Consider the following 14,992-nt stretch of genomic DNA (forward strand, 5'->3'; position numbering starts at 1 on the left):
TTTATCTAAATAAATATATATTCTCCCATGAAATAGCTGTTGTGTTCATGAATCAACCCGTTCATTGTATTGATCCAACTAAAGGTTAACTAAAAGTCTTTAACAATGAGAAATGGAGATTATAATTCAATCTAGCTAGCCAGATAGTCTTGGCATCTCTGCTGGCTTTTGATTTTTTGTGGGTACCTAAAAATTCTTAATTCAATTTTACCCAAATCTTGATTAAGTCGGGGCTTTGGGAAAGGTCAACTACTGGGTTGACATTTTGTGAAACTATGAAATTTCAGATCAAATTAAAAATAAATAAATACACAATGTAGAGAGCTCTCTGATATTTATCATTTATCATTTCACTACACAGAGATGGAAAGTAACCAAGAACTGTAAGTATAGTTTTGAGGTATTTTTATAGTTACTTTATACTTCTACTCCACTCCAAAGTATCAGTCTGAAAATATTGCCGACTGTTACTTTGCAGATAAAGATTTAACATACTAAACATGTTTAATGTTTTTATATGGATTAAACTACCCAACATTATAGCAATTGGTTGCAACATAAAGATAACTAGAATGAATGATTATAATATATGTAACTATATACGTACTGCATATGTGATCAAGTGGATATTCTGCATAACTTTTGATATTTAATGTAGCCTAAATTTAGCTGACATTGCTGTTACTTTGCTACATTTTTTTAATTATTATAGATTATAGGCTACTATTATTAGTATTTTACATTGTGTTAAAACGTTATCTATCTCGAAGGGGGAAATGCTGTGCAGCGGTTGCAACACAAAGTGGTAATAGTGCAAATATAAAAGTAAAAAAAAAAAAAATTACAATAAGGTGCAAATCCAAAATAAATAGGCTACAATATCAGTTGAAGTATACTTTGCACAATCACGAGAGCTGAGTAGCCTACGTGTTATTTAGCTTTAGTGTTTTCATGGACTCACTTTACAGACTGTTAAATGTAACGTTTCTGCTGTAAAGTCAGCAGTGATGCAGCCCATTAGGTCCTGTTGGTGTATGGTGCTGCTCACCTGTCTCAGTGATGCTCCATCACAGGTCTCTGACCTCTAATGAAATTATGATTTTTTTTTAAATTTTTAAATCAGCCAAAGCATTTATAATATGTGGACGTGTCGCATTCTCAAAGCACGAGCGGAACCGGGAGCGCGCACTCTGTACCCCCTTCTCCCAAACAGCCACACACACACACACACACACACACACACACGCACACACACCAGCCATCCCACCATCCAGCTTCCACCGCTGCAGGGGGGCCACATGCATTGAACTGGCTAGCGTGAACGCGCTGTGCTCTAGCTGGTTCCTCCGTGCGCGCTCCCGCTCAGAGACAGGCTTCGGGGAGCCCGGAGAGCAGACGAGAGAGAGAGAGAGAGAGAGAGAGAGAGAGAGAGAGAAAGATGGAGGTGAGGGTCGGGGAGAGACTCCTGTGCCTTGCTGTGCTGTCCAGCGTCTTCTTCGTGGATTCGGTCGTCGGGAAATACGTGAAAGGCATCGTCAACACTAAAGAGGTGAGCGCTGGTGCCGCCGTGCGTCAATGACACCGCCACAGAGGCAGCGGGGACGGGACTGCGTCTCCACGCGCACAGGTGTTGTTTCTGTGGCGGACTGTTTGTTCCTCTATATGCCGACAATGCACCGTTCAAGTTGCTTCGGACATTTTCGTGCCCGTTCGCAGCCGACAACACGAAAACACATTCAACCCCTTATTCTGCTATTGCAATCGTGCGCGCCATCTGCGTGCGTATCATTTGTGGCGTATGTTTTAGTCGTTGTGATGGTCTTTGGCATCACAGTGAGCGGCATCCCACCCGTAGAGTGAGCACTCATATCCGAGACTGTTCCAGTGCAACCAGTGCATGGTTGTATTAATGTAGATGAGCAGTGGTGTTTCTGTTTATGGTTAGTGGACCCGTTACAGGTGTGCGTCATATGGCTGCTGGCGCGCGGCGCTGGATTGGTGTTCAGTCCAGCCTGGTCAGTCTTTTTTTGTTTTTTTTTATAGTCTGTGTTTTTTAGGACTGATCAGCATCGACACCACCGCTGCTCTGACTGGATCTCTGGGTTAAACGTGGTAACTGAGCAGACACGGTAGCTCCGGGCCGTTTGTGATTCAGGAGGCTACCACCTGCTGTTCCACATCTCTGCTTCTTATTCTCACGAGTTCGTGGATCAAGTTTGACATGCATGAGTAGCACAGTGACGTTACCATTTTGTTGTGAGTTCAACAAGACATGTCACTATGCAGACAAAGTCTTAATAGCCTTAATAAAAAAATAAAAAAAAAGACTGGCTAATACGCCTTAATTCAGATGATTCATGGTTGTTTAAAACATTATGGTAATCCTGTTGCACAAACTGTGCTGTGGAGGTCAAAGTATGTATCTCTTTGAATCAACAGATGACTCAGTTGAGCTTTCTATTTGGGAGGTCAGCTGTGCATGGATAATTTACCGAGGGGTAAAGAACATTAATGTTTAACAAACATAAGAAATAATGGACATGATACCAAAACAATTTCCCAGAGACCAAGGTGAGGTGTGGACAATTTTTGTTTAGCCTGATAATCCAGATTTCAATGATACAAACCATAAAAAAAAAGGTGCAAATGAAGCTAGAACCAGCAACGACTAAGTTACTGATTAGTCAACAAATTGTTTAATCTCCAACATGAGCATGAGCAGTAGTTGATGTTAGTCGACCAACAGCAGGGGGGGACTATTTAGTTTCACTCTTCAGCTCGTGATGGGAGGTGCTGTTGTAAAAATAGAGCATGCATCTTCAAAAATAATCCCTCCACTGAAACACGGTATCAATATTGTTCCCCAGCCACTCAGGTGTTTCATGTACCACAGATTTTCATGTGTTGCCAAAATGCGACTTGGCAGCAAAAAAAAAGGTGTTGAAATGCTTCGCTACCAAGCACCAGCATATCACTTTACCTGTATATCGCCTTACTTGGCTCCCCCCTAAAAACTAAACAACAGAATCGATCAGGCAGCAGGCAGTTTGAGCCAACAAGCTGTAATTCTCACTCTAGCATGCTGACTTGTTGGTGGTGTTGCTCACAGTCCCTGAACTTTGACTACAGTAAATTCAAAAGAAAACGAGTCGAGAATTCAGTCACCAGTTTAAGACCTTGGATGACGACGGGGATCTGAATGGATGAATTGAACAAGAGGCACTCATCCGTCCATCACTGCTGATGCGATGCCCTTGAACGAAGCGCTGAATCTGCACCTGCTCCAGTGGAGCTGCTCAGTGGTAGTCTGAATATTTTCTTGATTAATTGTTTGGTCTATAAAACATCAGAAAATAGAGAAAAATATCACAATTTCTCAGAGCAAAAGATGATTTCTTTGAATTTCTGTCCAATTGTCACTCAAAAATCCAAAGATGGTTTATTTTCTATGAAAAGGCAAAAAATATATTGCCAAAGGTTTTTTGTCATTTTTGCTTAAAAGATGAATAACAAAATAGCTGCTGATGGATTATCTGTTGAGGGACTCATTAACAAGGGATTATTTTAAATTCACTCCATTGTTCACAAAATTAAAATGAAGTAATTAGTTAAGAGTCAATAAATGTTTAAAAAATGGAGACGTGCGCTTTATTTCTTGCTTTTCAAAATCGGTTTTCTCGTCTTACTCGTGTACTTCTGAACCTGACAACCTCAGCAAAACAACAGAGCATGAATGACATCATGAAACACCTGCCTTGACATTTTGATATTGTGTGTGTGTGTGTGTGTGTGTGTGTGTGTGTTGTGTGTGTGTGTGTGTGTGTGTGTGTGTGTGTGTGTGTGTGTGTGTGTGTGTGTGTGTTTAGAGTTTAACACATCATCAGTCTTGCTCGTGCAGTCTTGCCCCAAGGTCACCCACTAACTCCACTCAACTCCAAAGAAATCCCTTTTCTCTCAGATTTAAACAAACACATTAACACACATAATGAACTCAAGCACTCACACAAAAACACTTAACACCGTAGTTTTGTCAATGTCTGCAGAGCTGAAGGAAGATTGTTTTGCAGAGCTGCAAACTGACAAATGTAATCTACCACACTGGGAGAGATGAACTATTGGAAACTGTGGAGCTGCTGGAGAAATATAGAGAAACATAAGCAGAGTCATCCCAAGGCACCGGTGCGGCAGACTGGTCAACAGCTTTATTTGGGCTGGTCGATGTTTGGAATTAGCTCTGTCTCATGGCGTGTGGAGGCTCTGATAAAATGTCCCTTTGAGAGGCAGTAGTGGTTTTAAGGTCAGGGGAAGGTTGGAGTTTTTAATCCAGCTGGGAAAATCTGGGAAAGGAATGAAAACCCTGCACTCCTTCAGCAGCCTGTTCCCATAGAGATGTTGAACTTGTGTTGCTCAGTTACATTTTTACAAGATGCGCTTGCTGTTAAGAGGGTCAAACCTCAGTTCTCAATGCCAATTTTCTGTCCAATAATTTGAATTGTCATTGTTTTCTATATGATATTAAATAACGCATAGTTATAATAACCACTATTCTTAGTAGTTTCTCTATGAACAGAATCAGTAGGTGATATGAGGGGGGGTGGGGGGGTCAAAGACTGTATATTAGGAAGTGGACATGGTCACCGTGATGTCACCCACTGGTTAGTGGACTATGGTTTTGAAGCCTTTAGTTAGGCAATTTAGCCGCCGCCGTCTTGTTTTTTGGCTGTCTTGATTTTATGCAACCAGAAGTACAACAGAATGCTGAATAAGATACTTTTAGGGGACCAAAATGTTACGATTTACTTTCATGAACTGAAAACACACTGTGAAAGGGTTAAAGTTTTTAAGACGACAACTCCCAGATCTGACAACGCCGTGGTAGCGACCTGTCAATCACAAGGTGGCCACACCCTAAAGCATAACCTGCTTTATCAACTCTTTTAGTCAAAATTGGACCATCATTTACCAAATGAACACCATGCTGTATTGAAGAGGACTTAAAACTTGCGATTGAGACCACAAACTCATGATTACAATGTAGGCTCATTGTCTCATAGACTTCGATACAATCAGACTTCTTTTTGCGACCAGTGGACTTTTAACAAACATCTCAATCTATGTATTTATTTTCTTACAAAGTTAAGAAAGTAATGTTTAAGTCGTGCCTGATGTTGCCTTACACATTAAAGAATGACACCAGTCACCTCCACACAGTGAGGTATACCGTTAATAAAAAATTTGCCCAGACAATACTGAAACTTGGTTTCTCCTGCTTTTTAGGATGCGTTTGAGTAAATAACTTATGTTGTAGTTCTTGCATAATAGAAAAACGACTCTTTAATATAGAACATGATGAATCATTCAGCTCCAGGTTTCGCTATTCTCTTCAGAATTGAGGTTGAGGGTTTAGAGACTTATTCTGTAAAAAAAATTGGCTGTGGAAAGGTTCAAATGTCTTTGGTCCTTTGGTTTCAACAGTTAATGAAAATATGTGGATTAGACCAGAAAGGTCTTTAAACTTTTGTCTTTTGAAAATGAATGAAAATGAACAGATGCCCTTGAAAGTTCTTTTTCTAATTAAAAAAAATCTAGTGGCCATAATTATGAGCTTGCCTCAGCTCGCTGGGCCTTTCTCCATCCCAAAATCAACATCACATCCTGTGGGGTTCAGATAGCAGCTGTTTTGAAATAAAGGATTTTACCAGGATTTTCTGAACTTAATAGGATCATGAAGAAAAGAGGCCTACTGTGTGATGTCTCATTTTAATTAATGCCATGTCTTATCTTCAAATATGCCAGTTCTTAATTCTTGAACTTTTTGCAAACAAGGCTTTGAAAGTCACTGAAAAATCCTTCAAGTTGACACTGAAGTAAGTTTTGGGAACCCTGCGTGTGTAGAATTTCCGTCTCAATCAGTTTTCCTGCATCTCTTTTTAATGAGGACATGTGATTAGATACAGCCAGGTACCTAGGTGCATGTGAGTGTTTCCATGGGTCCATATGCTTGCTTTAATGTGTATGTGTGTTTGCATGTCTTCAGAGTCTGTGTGAGCTCATGTGAAACACCCAGAGAGACAGAGAACGACAGAGCTCCAGTGTATTTGTGTGTGTTGGTGCGTGAGTGTGTTTATGCGTCGCAGCGTTGTGTAACCCTGACTAATGAATCATTGAGAAGCCCAGCGGTCCAGGGGTGACTTGACTAGCTGATTGGTAATTAATTGTTAATGAGGCTTAGAAAGCAAACAGGGATCTGGAGAGAACGAGAAAAGGACCGAAAGCTACAGAGATGAAGGTGCAGAAACTACGAGGGCAGAAAGACAGAAAAGAGAGAGAGAGAGAGACGGAGAGATGCTGAATTGACCGGATACTGCATCAAGGCATAGCACTTGATTAATGGGGTGTACACTCACGCACATGTGCAGGCACGCACGCACACACTTGCGGTGGTGGCTGAGTGATTCTGCATCACAATGCAGTGGCCATGGGGAAAAAAGAAGACTAAAAGGGGATTAAGGTAGACACCTCATCCGCTGCTGCTGTTCTCCACGGCTCGGTTTCTGTTCTGCTCTCCACTGACTCTCTCTCACACACACACACACACACACACACACACACACACACACACACACACACACACACACACACTCACACTCACACACTATATTGTACTCACTAGCAGCCGCTTGGTTGAGTTGTTGACGACGGTGGGATAGCTCGATCCTGGCGGTGAATTATGCTAATTGCTATTTAAACTGCATGCTGGCTTGTTGATGCCGTCTTGGCTTTGTTAGACTCAACGGTCTGCATTTTAAAGGAGCAGTCCAATGATTTTTACACATCAAAGTCTGTTTACAAGTCTCAGGGAGTGCTACTTCATATGTGACAAAAATATGTATAAAGCCCTTTGTGGAGCTGTGTGAAATCTAATAAATTGCCTCAAGGTTGTGACTTGAGTCATCCTCGGTTGGGGCAAAAGACTACAAGTTTGAAAATGAAAAAGATTCTTCTGTAGCCTGTTCCTCATTTCTGCTTGAGGCCTGAGGCTACATTAGTCCCTACTAGAATAACACAATAAAATCTTTGACCAAACTGTTGACGGTCAAGTTGCATTGTGGGCAACGGAGGCGCCAGGTTTTGACAGCAAAGAACAAATTGCTGGATTAATAAAGAGGATATCTATGGTCTTGCTGCATCGGATTAGATCTCTCTTTTTTTAAAACGACTTAATGCTAAATTGGTGGAGTTCTTATTTAAACCAAACACTCCACTGACCTAAGGTCTATTACCTATATATATATATACCAATCAATATATATATATATACAATCAATATGTGCTACAAAAAAGAGGAATTAATAGTCAAAATAGTATATTATTTAGCTGTTTATCAACTTATTGTTTATCAACCAATCGTTTCATCTCAAGTGTAGATCTATTGTTGAACTTATGTTTCAGACAATGTTCTTTCAACAGTGTAGGTAAGACTCTCCTGTTTCAACTTAACACTGCCTCCATCAACGAAACCAGGGATAAAAATAATGGTTCTCTGAGTTTGATGAGGTAATACATGACTGGCCTGCACAGAATCCTGAGTTTAACACCATCAAACACCTTTGGGAGGAACTGGAACTCCGACTGCGAGCCAGAATTTATCGCAGCCAACATCTGTGCATGACCTCACTAATGCTCTTATGACTGAAAGGGAGAAAACCCCTGCAGCCAGGTTCCAAATCTTGGAAAGCCGGCCTTGAAGTGTGGAGACCATTGAAGCAGCCTATTGATGTCCATTGGCTTAGAAATAAAATGTCCCATAATCTCACGGATGTCATGTTTTGAAATGATAGTCCTGTTTAATCGCAGTACTGTGTAACCAGTTAAAGATAAAGTTGTTGGTTTAGTGGTTGGTCTTGATGTCTGGTTAATTCGTTAGTACTTCTGGTGTTGTATAAACATTTATTAAAAACTGTTACATGAATAAACTTTGGTTACTTAAGGATTTATCAGTTCAATAATTTGTTAAATTTGGTTTAATGTCTATCCCCACTGATTAACTTCCTGTCGTTTCATTAATTAGCTTTTCAATTCTTACAAAATGTACAGAGAAATGGTCCATGCCGAATGCTTGGGATTAACAATCATTAGTCAGATGTCATCTCAGGTGTGTGTGTGTGTGTGTGTGTGTGTGTGTGTGTGTGTGTGTGTGTGTGTGTGTGTGTGTGTGTGTGTGTGTGTGTGTGTGTGTGTGTGTGTGTGTGTGTGTGTGTGTGTGTGTGTGTGTGTGTGTTGTGTGTGTGTGTGTGTGTAAAGCTCAAGGGATTGGCTCACATAGCAAGGAAGAAGTTAGTTAAGAAACAAATTATCTGCTTTGAGCACCTTTTGTTCAGTCGAAGCTGAGTTATATTTCTGCTGTGCTTTTGAGTAGGAAATTTGAAGGACGAGCGTACGGGAGTGTGACTAAGTGAAAGTGTTTGTGTGTGTTTGAATGAACAGCTTGGCCTTTTGATGTTTCTATGGCAGCTGCAAACTGAGGAGGCATGCTGTAGGCACTGTGTGTGTGTGTGTGTGTGTGTGTGTGTGTGTGTGTGTGTGTGTGTGTGTGTGTGTGTGTGTGTGTGTGTGTGTGTGTGTGTGTGTGTGTGTGTGTGTGTGTGTGTGTGTGTGTGTGAATGGGTCTAGGTATGCATGCTGTAAGAGTGTGTGACAGATGTTTGTGGGTGATTCTGTGGTTGCGTACAACAAGGGGGTCTTTCATTGTCCTGCCCATCACAACCAGACCACCCTTCTCTCCTCTCTCCAGGGATTCATCTGTGGGTCAGCGCTCCCCTCTGCTGCCCCGGTTGTCATGGTCACAGCCTTAAGCGTCACCCAGGACAACGCACAGAGGTGGGGAGTGAGTCTCAGGCCTCAGTGACTTTTGGAGTTTGCCATGAATTATAACCCAGTGGCTCCGGGGGATGAAGCTGCCTGGCAGCGGCTGAAATATGGCTGCGGTTTTGTTTGCTGTGATATATAGAGGCAGCAGGGCCGGCAACGCTACGCTGCTCTGGTTGCACTTTGTTTCTCAGCACAGAAAATTACTGTGCTGGTTTATGTAGGGAGAACGCAGGCCAGAGGTAATTACAGTATAATGGTACATGGGGAGTTTTGCTGGTTGGGTAGAGATGGAGAGTTCACAACAACCAATCTTAAGGCCAGTTTTAATACAGAAGAGGAGAACTGTGCACTAGTCCCTGAAGAAGCTGAACTGTGCAACCGATTATTGTGTTTGACTGCAGTTGTTTTGGATGTGCTTGTTTTTAACATTTGAGCAGAAAGATTGATTTAAGGGGAAATAAATTTAACCTGAAGTAGAGCTTGGAAATAAATCAATGTAATATAATTTCCTGATACAAGAGACTTTACCACCTGGACTTTGTTATTTATATACTGTGCGATTATGTTTTCCTCGTCTTAAACATTGCAGAAGAATAATTCAGCAGACTGTTCTGTGAAATTCAAAACTTTTATCATATCCAGATAACCTATAGAATTCCAGTCCGGATAGGCCTGTAACCAAAATTGTCATTATCAGTTAATCTAGTGTAGTTCTTTTTTAATTCATTATTTATTGTTTGTCCTATAAAATATCAGAAAATAATGAAAAATGGCCATCACCATTTCCAAAAGCCCCCAAAAAACTATTTTTTTTCTAAGCAACAGCCTAAAACACAAAGACATTCAGTTTACTATAATTAAAGACAAGAGAAAGCATCAAATTATTACATTTGTGAAGCTGGAACAAGAGTTTTTGTATGGCTGCTGGTGGTGATAGGATAACACTAATGCACTTTTGTGGATTAGGTTATAGGAAAACATTTTGTTTTGATAATTGTACCAAAACTCAGATGTTGGCACCTTTTATTGAAACAAAAGATACATCAATACTTAGATAGAATTGTGTCTGCAGCATAAAAAATAGTCAAGTATTGCATTGAATGCTTGATCAGCTTCTCAGTCCTGTTTACTTAATCTATGATATTTCCTGCAAGTTGACATATTGCTTATTTTGTTTGACCAACAGTCCAAAATATAAAATATATATACAAAGTTAGCAAAATTGTTGCTGACTGAAAAGGGTTTTTGCAGAAAAACATATTCAGAGTCATCTTACATTTTGTTGAAAATATCATATTATAAAAATATTAAAAATAAAACTGGTGTTGGAACCAAAACTAATGTATACCTATGTTGAATACACTTCCTGTAAGTCGCTTTGGATAAAAGCGTCTGCTAAATGACTGTAATGTAATGTAAAATGTATTGCATTTGCATAATTTTGATAACCTAAAAATGATACAGAGCCCCGGTAGTGACAGCCTAAATACTGTGATATATGTCAACATCAATCCATTTGTTACCTAAAAGGTGCCATGTGTAGGATTAAGGGGGATTTACTTGCAGAAATTGAATGTTTCTACAGTAGCCCCGAATGGACAAACCAAACACTGGCCATATCAAAGGGTCTCTAGCGTATTTACGTTACCTGAAGGCCATCGTCACACTTGGACAGGTAGGGGTGAGCGGAGAGGTATTCAGTTGGTTGTATTATGTAAATTCCCCACTAGATTCCACAAAATCCTACACACTGCTCCTTTAATTAAGTCATTCACTGTTTGTAAAATGTAGAGACTTAAAGCTGTCCATCCTTTTGTTAACCAAGCACTTTGCTAACATAATGTGACATCCTATTGATTAAAAGGCATTTACCACAAATCTGTACTATTTTAGATTAGAATTCAGCCTTCTCTCTTTAGTGTCGTTTGTCTTTATAAAACCTCTCCCATTTGTTGCACTAATTTTGAAAGACTAGCTATTACTTTTTCCTTAAAGCTTTGATGTCTCATTTTGGTTAAAAAGTCTTCATTTTATTTTGTCTGCCTCTGTGAGACTCAGTCCTCCAGATAAAGAAAAGTGTGTGTGTGTACATCATAAAAGTGATATAGTGTCATTGCTGTGTTCAGCACAATGATCCATATCTACAGAATGTGTCTACCCACAGCTGTATAGAATATAAACAGCTGTATATATTCTATACTACATATATACCACCACTGACTGATCCGCCATGCCGATGCTGCTGCAGTGCCTTATGTAAGCTCAGTGAAGTACGCCATCAGCACTATTATCTGGTCTCATGCTGCCAAGCTTGTGGCTGAATAATATCAAGAATACATTTTTTTTTTCTTCTCCACCTCTCTCCGTTTTTAATGCCCTCTCTGTTTACCTGCTCTAGACGTTTACCCTCTTGGCAGCAGCTCTTTCATCTCGTGTTTTCTTTTTCTCTCATACCTAAACCTTTTTACTCCTTCTCCACCTTTTTTTTTATTTAACTTTTCTGAAACTCTCCCCTTTTGTTTCAACTCCCCTCTCCTTTCTTTCTCTTTATTGCCCAGTTAATGTCTTCCCCAACTTTTATTTTCTCTCAAGCCTCAAAGCAGACGTATTGCCTATGGCCTCATAACTGTGAGGAAGGTAATGCTCCAGAATTGAAAAACAACAGAGACCTTCTCAGTCCGGTACTGACTTAACATCTGAAGGACAAGTCGGATGACTTCAAAAAGATCTTATCCCCCTTTCATAGCCTTTTTGGAAGAGGTGCAAACCAAACCTGACATTTCTCATTATGCACCCTTTGAGGAATCCGACTAAAGCCACTTACTTACTTCACAGTTAATCTAATGCTTCCCCACCACTTCTCTTTTTTTCTGTATCTGTGATGTGTGACGCTTGGTCGGTCATTTACGTGGGCGTATGTGTAGATGGTGCAGGTTGTGCAATTGCACTGGGGCCCCTGAGGTGGGGGGCCCCATAGACGGAGCAGGTCCTCCATCAATGTGTTGAGTAAAAAAGGTTAGTGTTCAGAGTGTCACACTGGAAATATGCCTGCGTTCATAAATTAAACTTTATTAAACATTTAGCTAACATTGGTGCCATTTGCTATATATATTCCGTCATCTTTTTCATTTTTTGGGAGGCTACAAAAATGACATGCTAACTAAATAATCTATAAAAACTATTAATAAACAAAAAAAACATATATATATATACATATAGCAATGATAATAGGTAGGCTGAAATATCTCAAAATCTGTATGGATGGATTGATGTGGAATTTTAGTACAGATAAATATTGTGCTTAGAAAATGAATCCCTGACTTTTTGCACTAAAAGTATGTCAAAGTTTTCAGTTATCCCGTGCAATATCTCTACATCTAAAAGATGGATTGGCAAAAGTGTTTGCGGAGACATTTATAGCCCTCAAACAATAACTGCTACTGACTTTGGTAGTCCCCCGACTTCTCCTCCAGGGCCTGCATGACATTTGTGGCTTTGAGTGAAATGTCTCGACAACTGTTGGATGGATTGCCATGACATTTGGTTCAGACATGTTCCTCTCAGGATGAGTCGAACTAACTTTAGTCGTCTGTTGACTTATCCCCTAATGCAATCATCAGGGGCCGGTTTGACAAAGAAAGACTTCGATCAAACTAATAGTCAGATTTCAGATAGACGTATCAATTAATCTTTTGCACAAAACTGGTTAGTTCTTGACTATCTTATGTGGGACTCTTTTGCCATGTATTCTGGCTAAATCAAGACTTCTTTCAAACTAAAAAACATGTCTGACTGAACAACAAGCAGTTCCCTTCAATCGATCGATAAATGTTTGTATTCAAAAGTTACAAGGACATTTTACTTTGAGAATTCAGCCAAGGGTTTAATAAAGACCAAAAAAATACCAGTAACATACAATCTTAAGTCAGTTTAGACCTGTTGCAGTTGAGATTTTGTGGCTGCAGGTCTCATACTTCTACTAACCGGCATCTCCTTCCAGATCTTTATTGCCAACCAGTTACCATGGTGTCTCCCAAGCCTTATTCTCATTTCTTTCTCCACATTGTTGGCAATCGACAATTTATGAGTCATGTTTTCTTTGTTCTTTGGTGCCACTGGTCAGCAGGGGTCACTGATTGTTACCATGGAAACACTGGACTTTTGAGTTAGCCATGTGAGCACAGAGCTGCTAGCGTGGCTGTAAACTCTTAACCTTGTTTTCGTCATTGCTTCGTTCATGTTAACTCTGTTTGACCTTTTCCCCCTCTATGTTCTGTTTCTTGCCTCCAGGACTGGGTTTTTCTCACTCGCTTCTGCTTTCTCACTGACTTTGGACGACTGGACTTCCGGTTCCGCTATCCAAAGGTAGGAAGACTTACTGTAGCTGTGTGTGTGTTTCATTATTGTGTCTGTATCATGCATTTATTTTACATTTTTTATTTTCAATCAGTTTTCCCACATTCTTTTTTGTCTTGCAACATGAGAGTTTTACTTTTCTTCTTTCTTCATCCTTTCTTTCTCCACTTTAGCATGTAGTTCCCTCTCTTTCTCTTTTTCCTTACTCTTACCTCATCCAAACTGATGCCATTGCTCCTTTATTCCTCCGGCTGTTCCTGCTTTACCCGCCTTGTCCTCTTTTTCTATCCTCTCCTCCTCCTTTTTTTTGCTCTCCCCCGCTCCATCTTTCGACACGCCTGTTGTGTTCTTCCGCTCTGTCTTCTTTTACCCATGCAATTCTTTAACACTGTAGCCTTCAGACTTTGGAAACAGTTTTTGTCGTATAAATCTCAAACCGTCTCACTGCCTCCTCTCTGATCTATGCTCTCTCCCTCCATCTCTCGCCTCTGTGCAGTCTCGCTGCTGTCAGAACATATTGCTGTACTTTGATGACAGTTCTCAATGGCCAGCTGTGTACAAGAGGCACGAAAAGGTGAGACACAGACATCCTCTGCATCATCTCTTTTGACAAGCCATTGTTAAAGAGACATACAGCTCTATTTATTAATTCATTTGTCATTGTTGTACTTCAAAAACTAAAGGAACTAAAGGATCACATGCTGGTCATGCTGCTCATGCTGCTCAGAATAAAACAAAACTGTCTTTCTTAGTTCTTGAAAGGCTTTTTACTCACAGCCAATGATATAATATTGATGATACATGCAGTGATCAAGGATGCTACAATCCATATTTGTGAACACAAAGTGAGACACCAGAGACTTCTGCCTGAACTGAAGCTGCTCAACAGAAAATAAATGATAGCTGCGAGAATTTTTACAGATAGATGTCTATTTTCTGGTTTGGAAACCTGTAACAATATCTTTTTTAGTAAAGTCAATAAGTATTTGGACAGTGACACCTTTTTGTTGTTCTGGCCCAGTAGTCAAACACATCTTAAATCTTAAATAAATCCATCCATCCATCCATTTTCCGTAACCTGCTTATCCAGTTAAGGGTCGCAGGGGTGCGATCTCAGCTGTCAATGGGCGAAGGCAGGGTTCACCCTGGACAGATCGCCAGTCTGTCGCAGGGCTGACATATAGAGACAAACAACCATTCACACTCACATCCACACCTACGGGCAATTTAGAATCTTCAATGCACCTAAGCTGCATGTCTTTGGACTGTGGGAGGAAGCCGGAGAACCCAGAGAGAACCCACGCTGCCACGGGGAGAACATGCAAACTCCACACAGAAGGTTGTCTGGCCCAGGAATTGAACCCGGGCCCCTCTTACTGTGAGGCGACAGTGCTAACCGCTACACCACCGTGCAGCCCATCTTAAATAAAACGGTGATAAAAAGGGTTAAGCGTTTACTATCAACCTCGATTTGAGGATATTTATATCCACACTACGTGAACATTTTAGGACTTAAAACCCTGTCTTTGCACCACTGCACTGTTTAAAATTAGGGGAGTTGATGTTTACCCTTTAAAACTAAAAGTCAGCACTTTAGCCTCACAGTCATTGTTGTATTTCAAATCCAATCAGCTTGACTACAGGGCCAAAACAATGGAAAATGCATCTCTTTCCACGTACTTAATAGACTGCACTGTATGAATTTAGAGTAATCCCTACATTTTGTGGATTCTCAAACTTATTCTCCCACGCACATCCTATACAG

General features: G+C 40.4%; 1 protein-coding gene across 2 annotated transcripts in view; it reads left to right on the forward strand.

The window, feature by feature from the left end:
• The first annotated feature begins 1,391 nt into the window (after positions 1-1,391).
• The window catches only part of tmem145 (transmembrane protein 145), a 36,918-nt gene continuing 23,317 nt past the window's right edge, over positions 1,392-14,992 (forward strand). The window contains exons 1-3 of one of the 2 annotated variants that reach the window (XM_054621997.1): positions 1,392-1,549; positions 13,162-13,236; positions 13,724-13,801. In XM_054621997.1, the coding sequence (XP_054477972.1) occupies positions 1,439-1,549; positions 13,162-13,236; positions 13,724-13,801 (264 nt within the window). In that variant the 5' untranslated portion in view covers positions 1,392-1,438. The remainder of the gene's footprint in view (positions 1,550-13,161; positions 13,237-13,723; positions 13,802-14,992) is intronic. The other variant, XM_054621998.1, reaches the window with a different exon arrangement.

This window comes from Anoplopoma fimbria, chromosome 20 (genome assembly GCF_027596085.1).
Source record: "Anoplopoma fimbria isolate UVic2021 breed Golden Eagle Sablefish chromosome 20, Afim_UVic_2022, whole genome shotgun sequence".
NCBI classification, from domain to species: Eukaryota; Metazoa; Chordata; class Actinopteri; order Perciformes; family Anoplopomatidae; genus Anoplopoma; species Anoplopoma fimbria.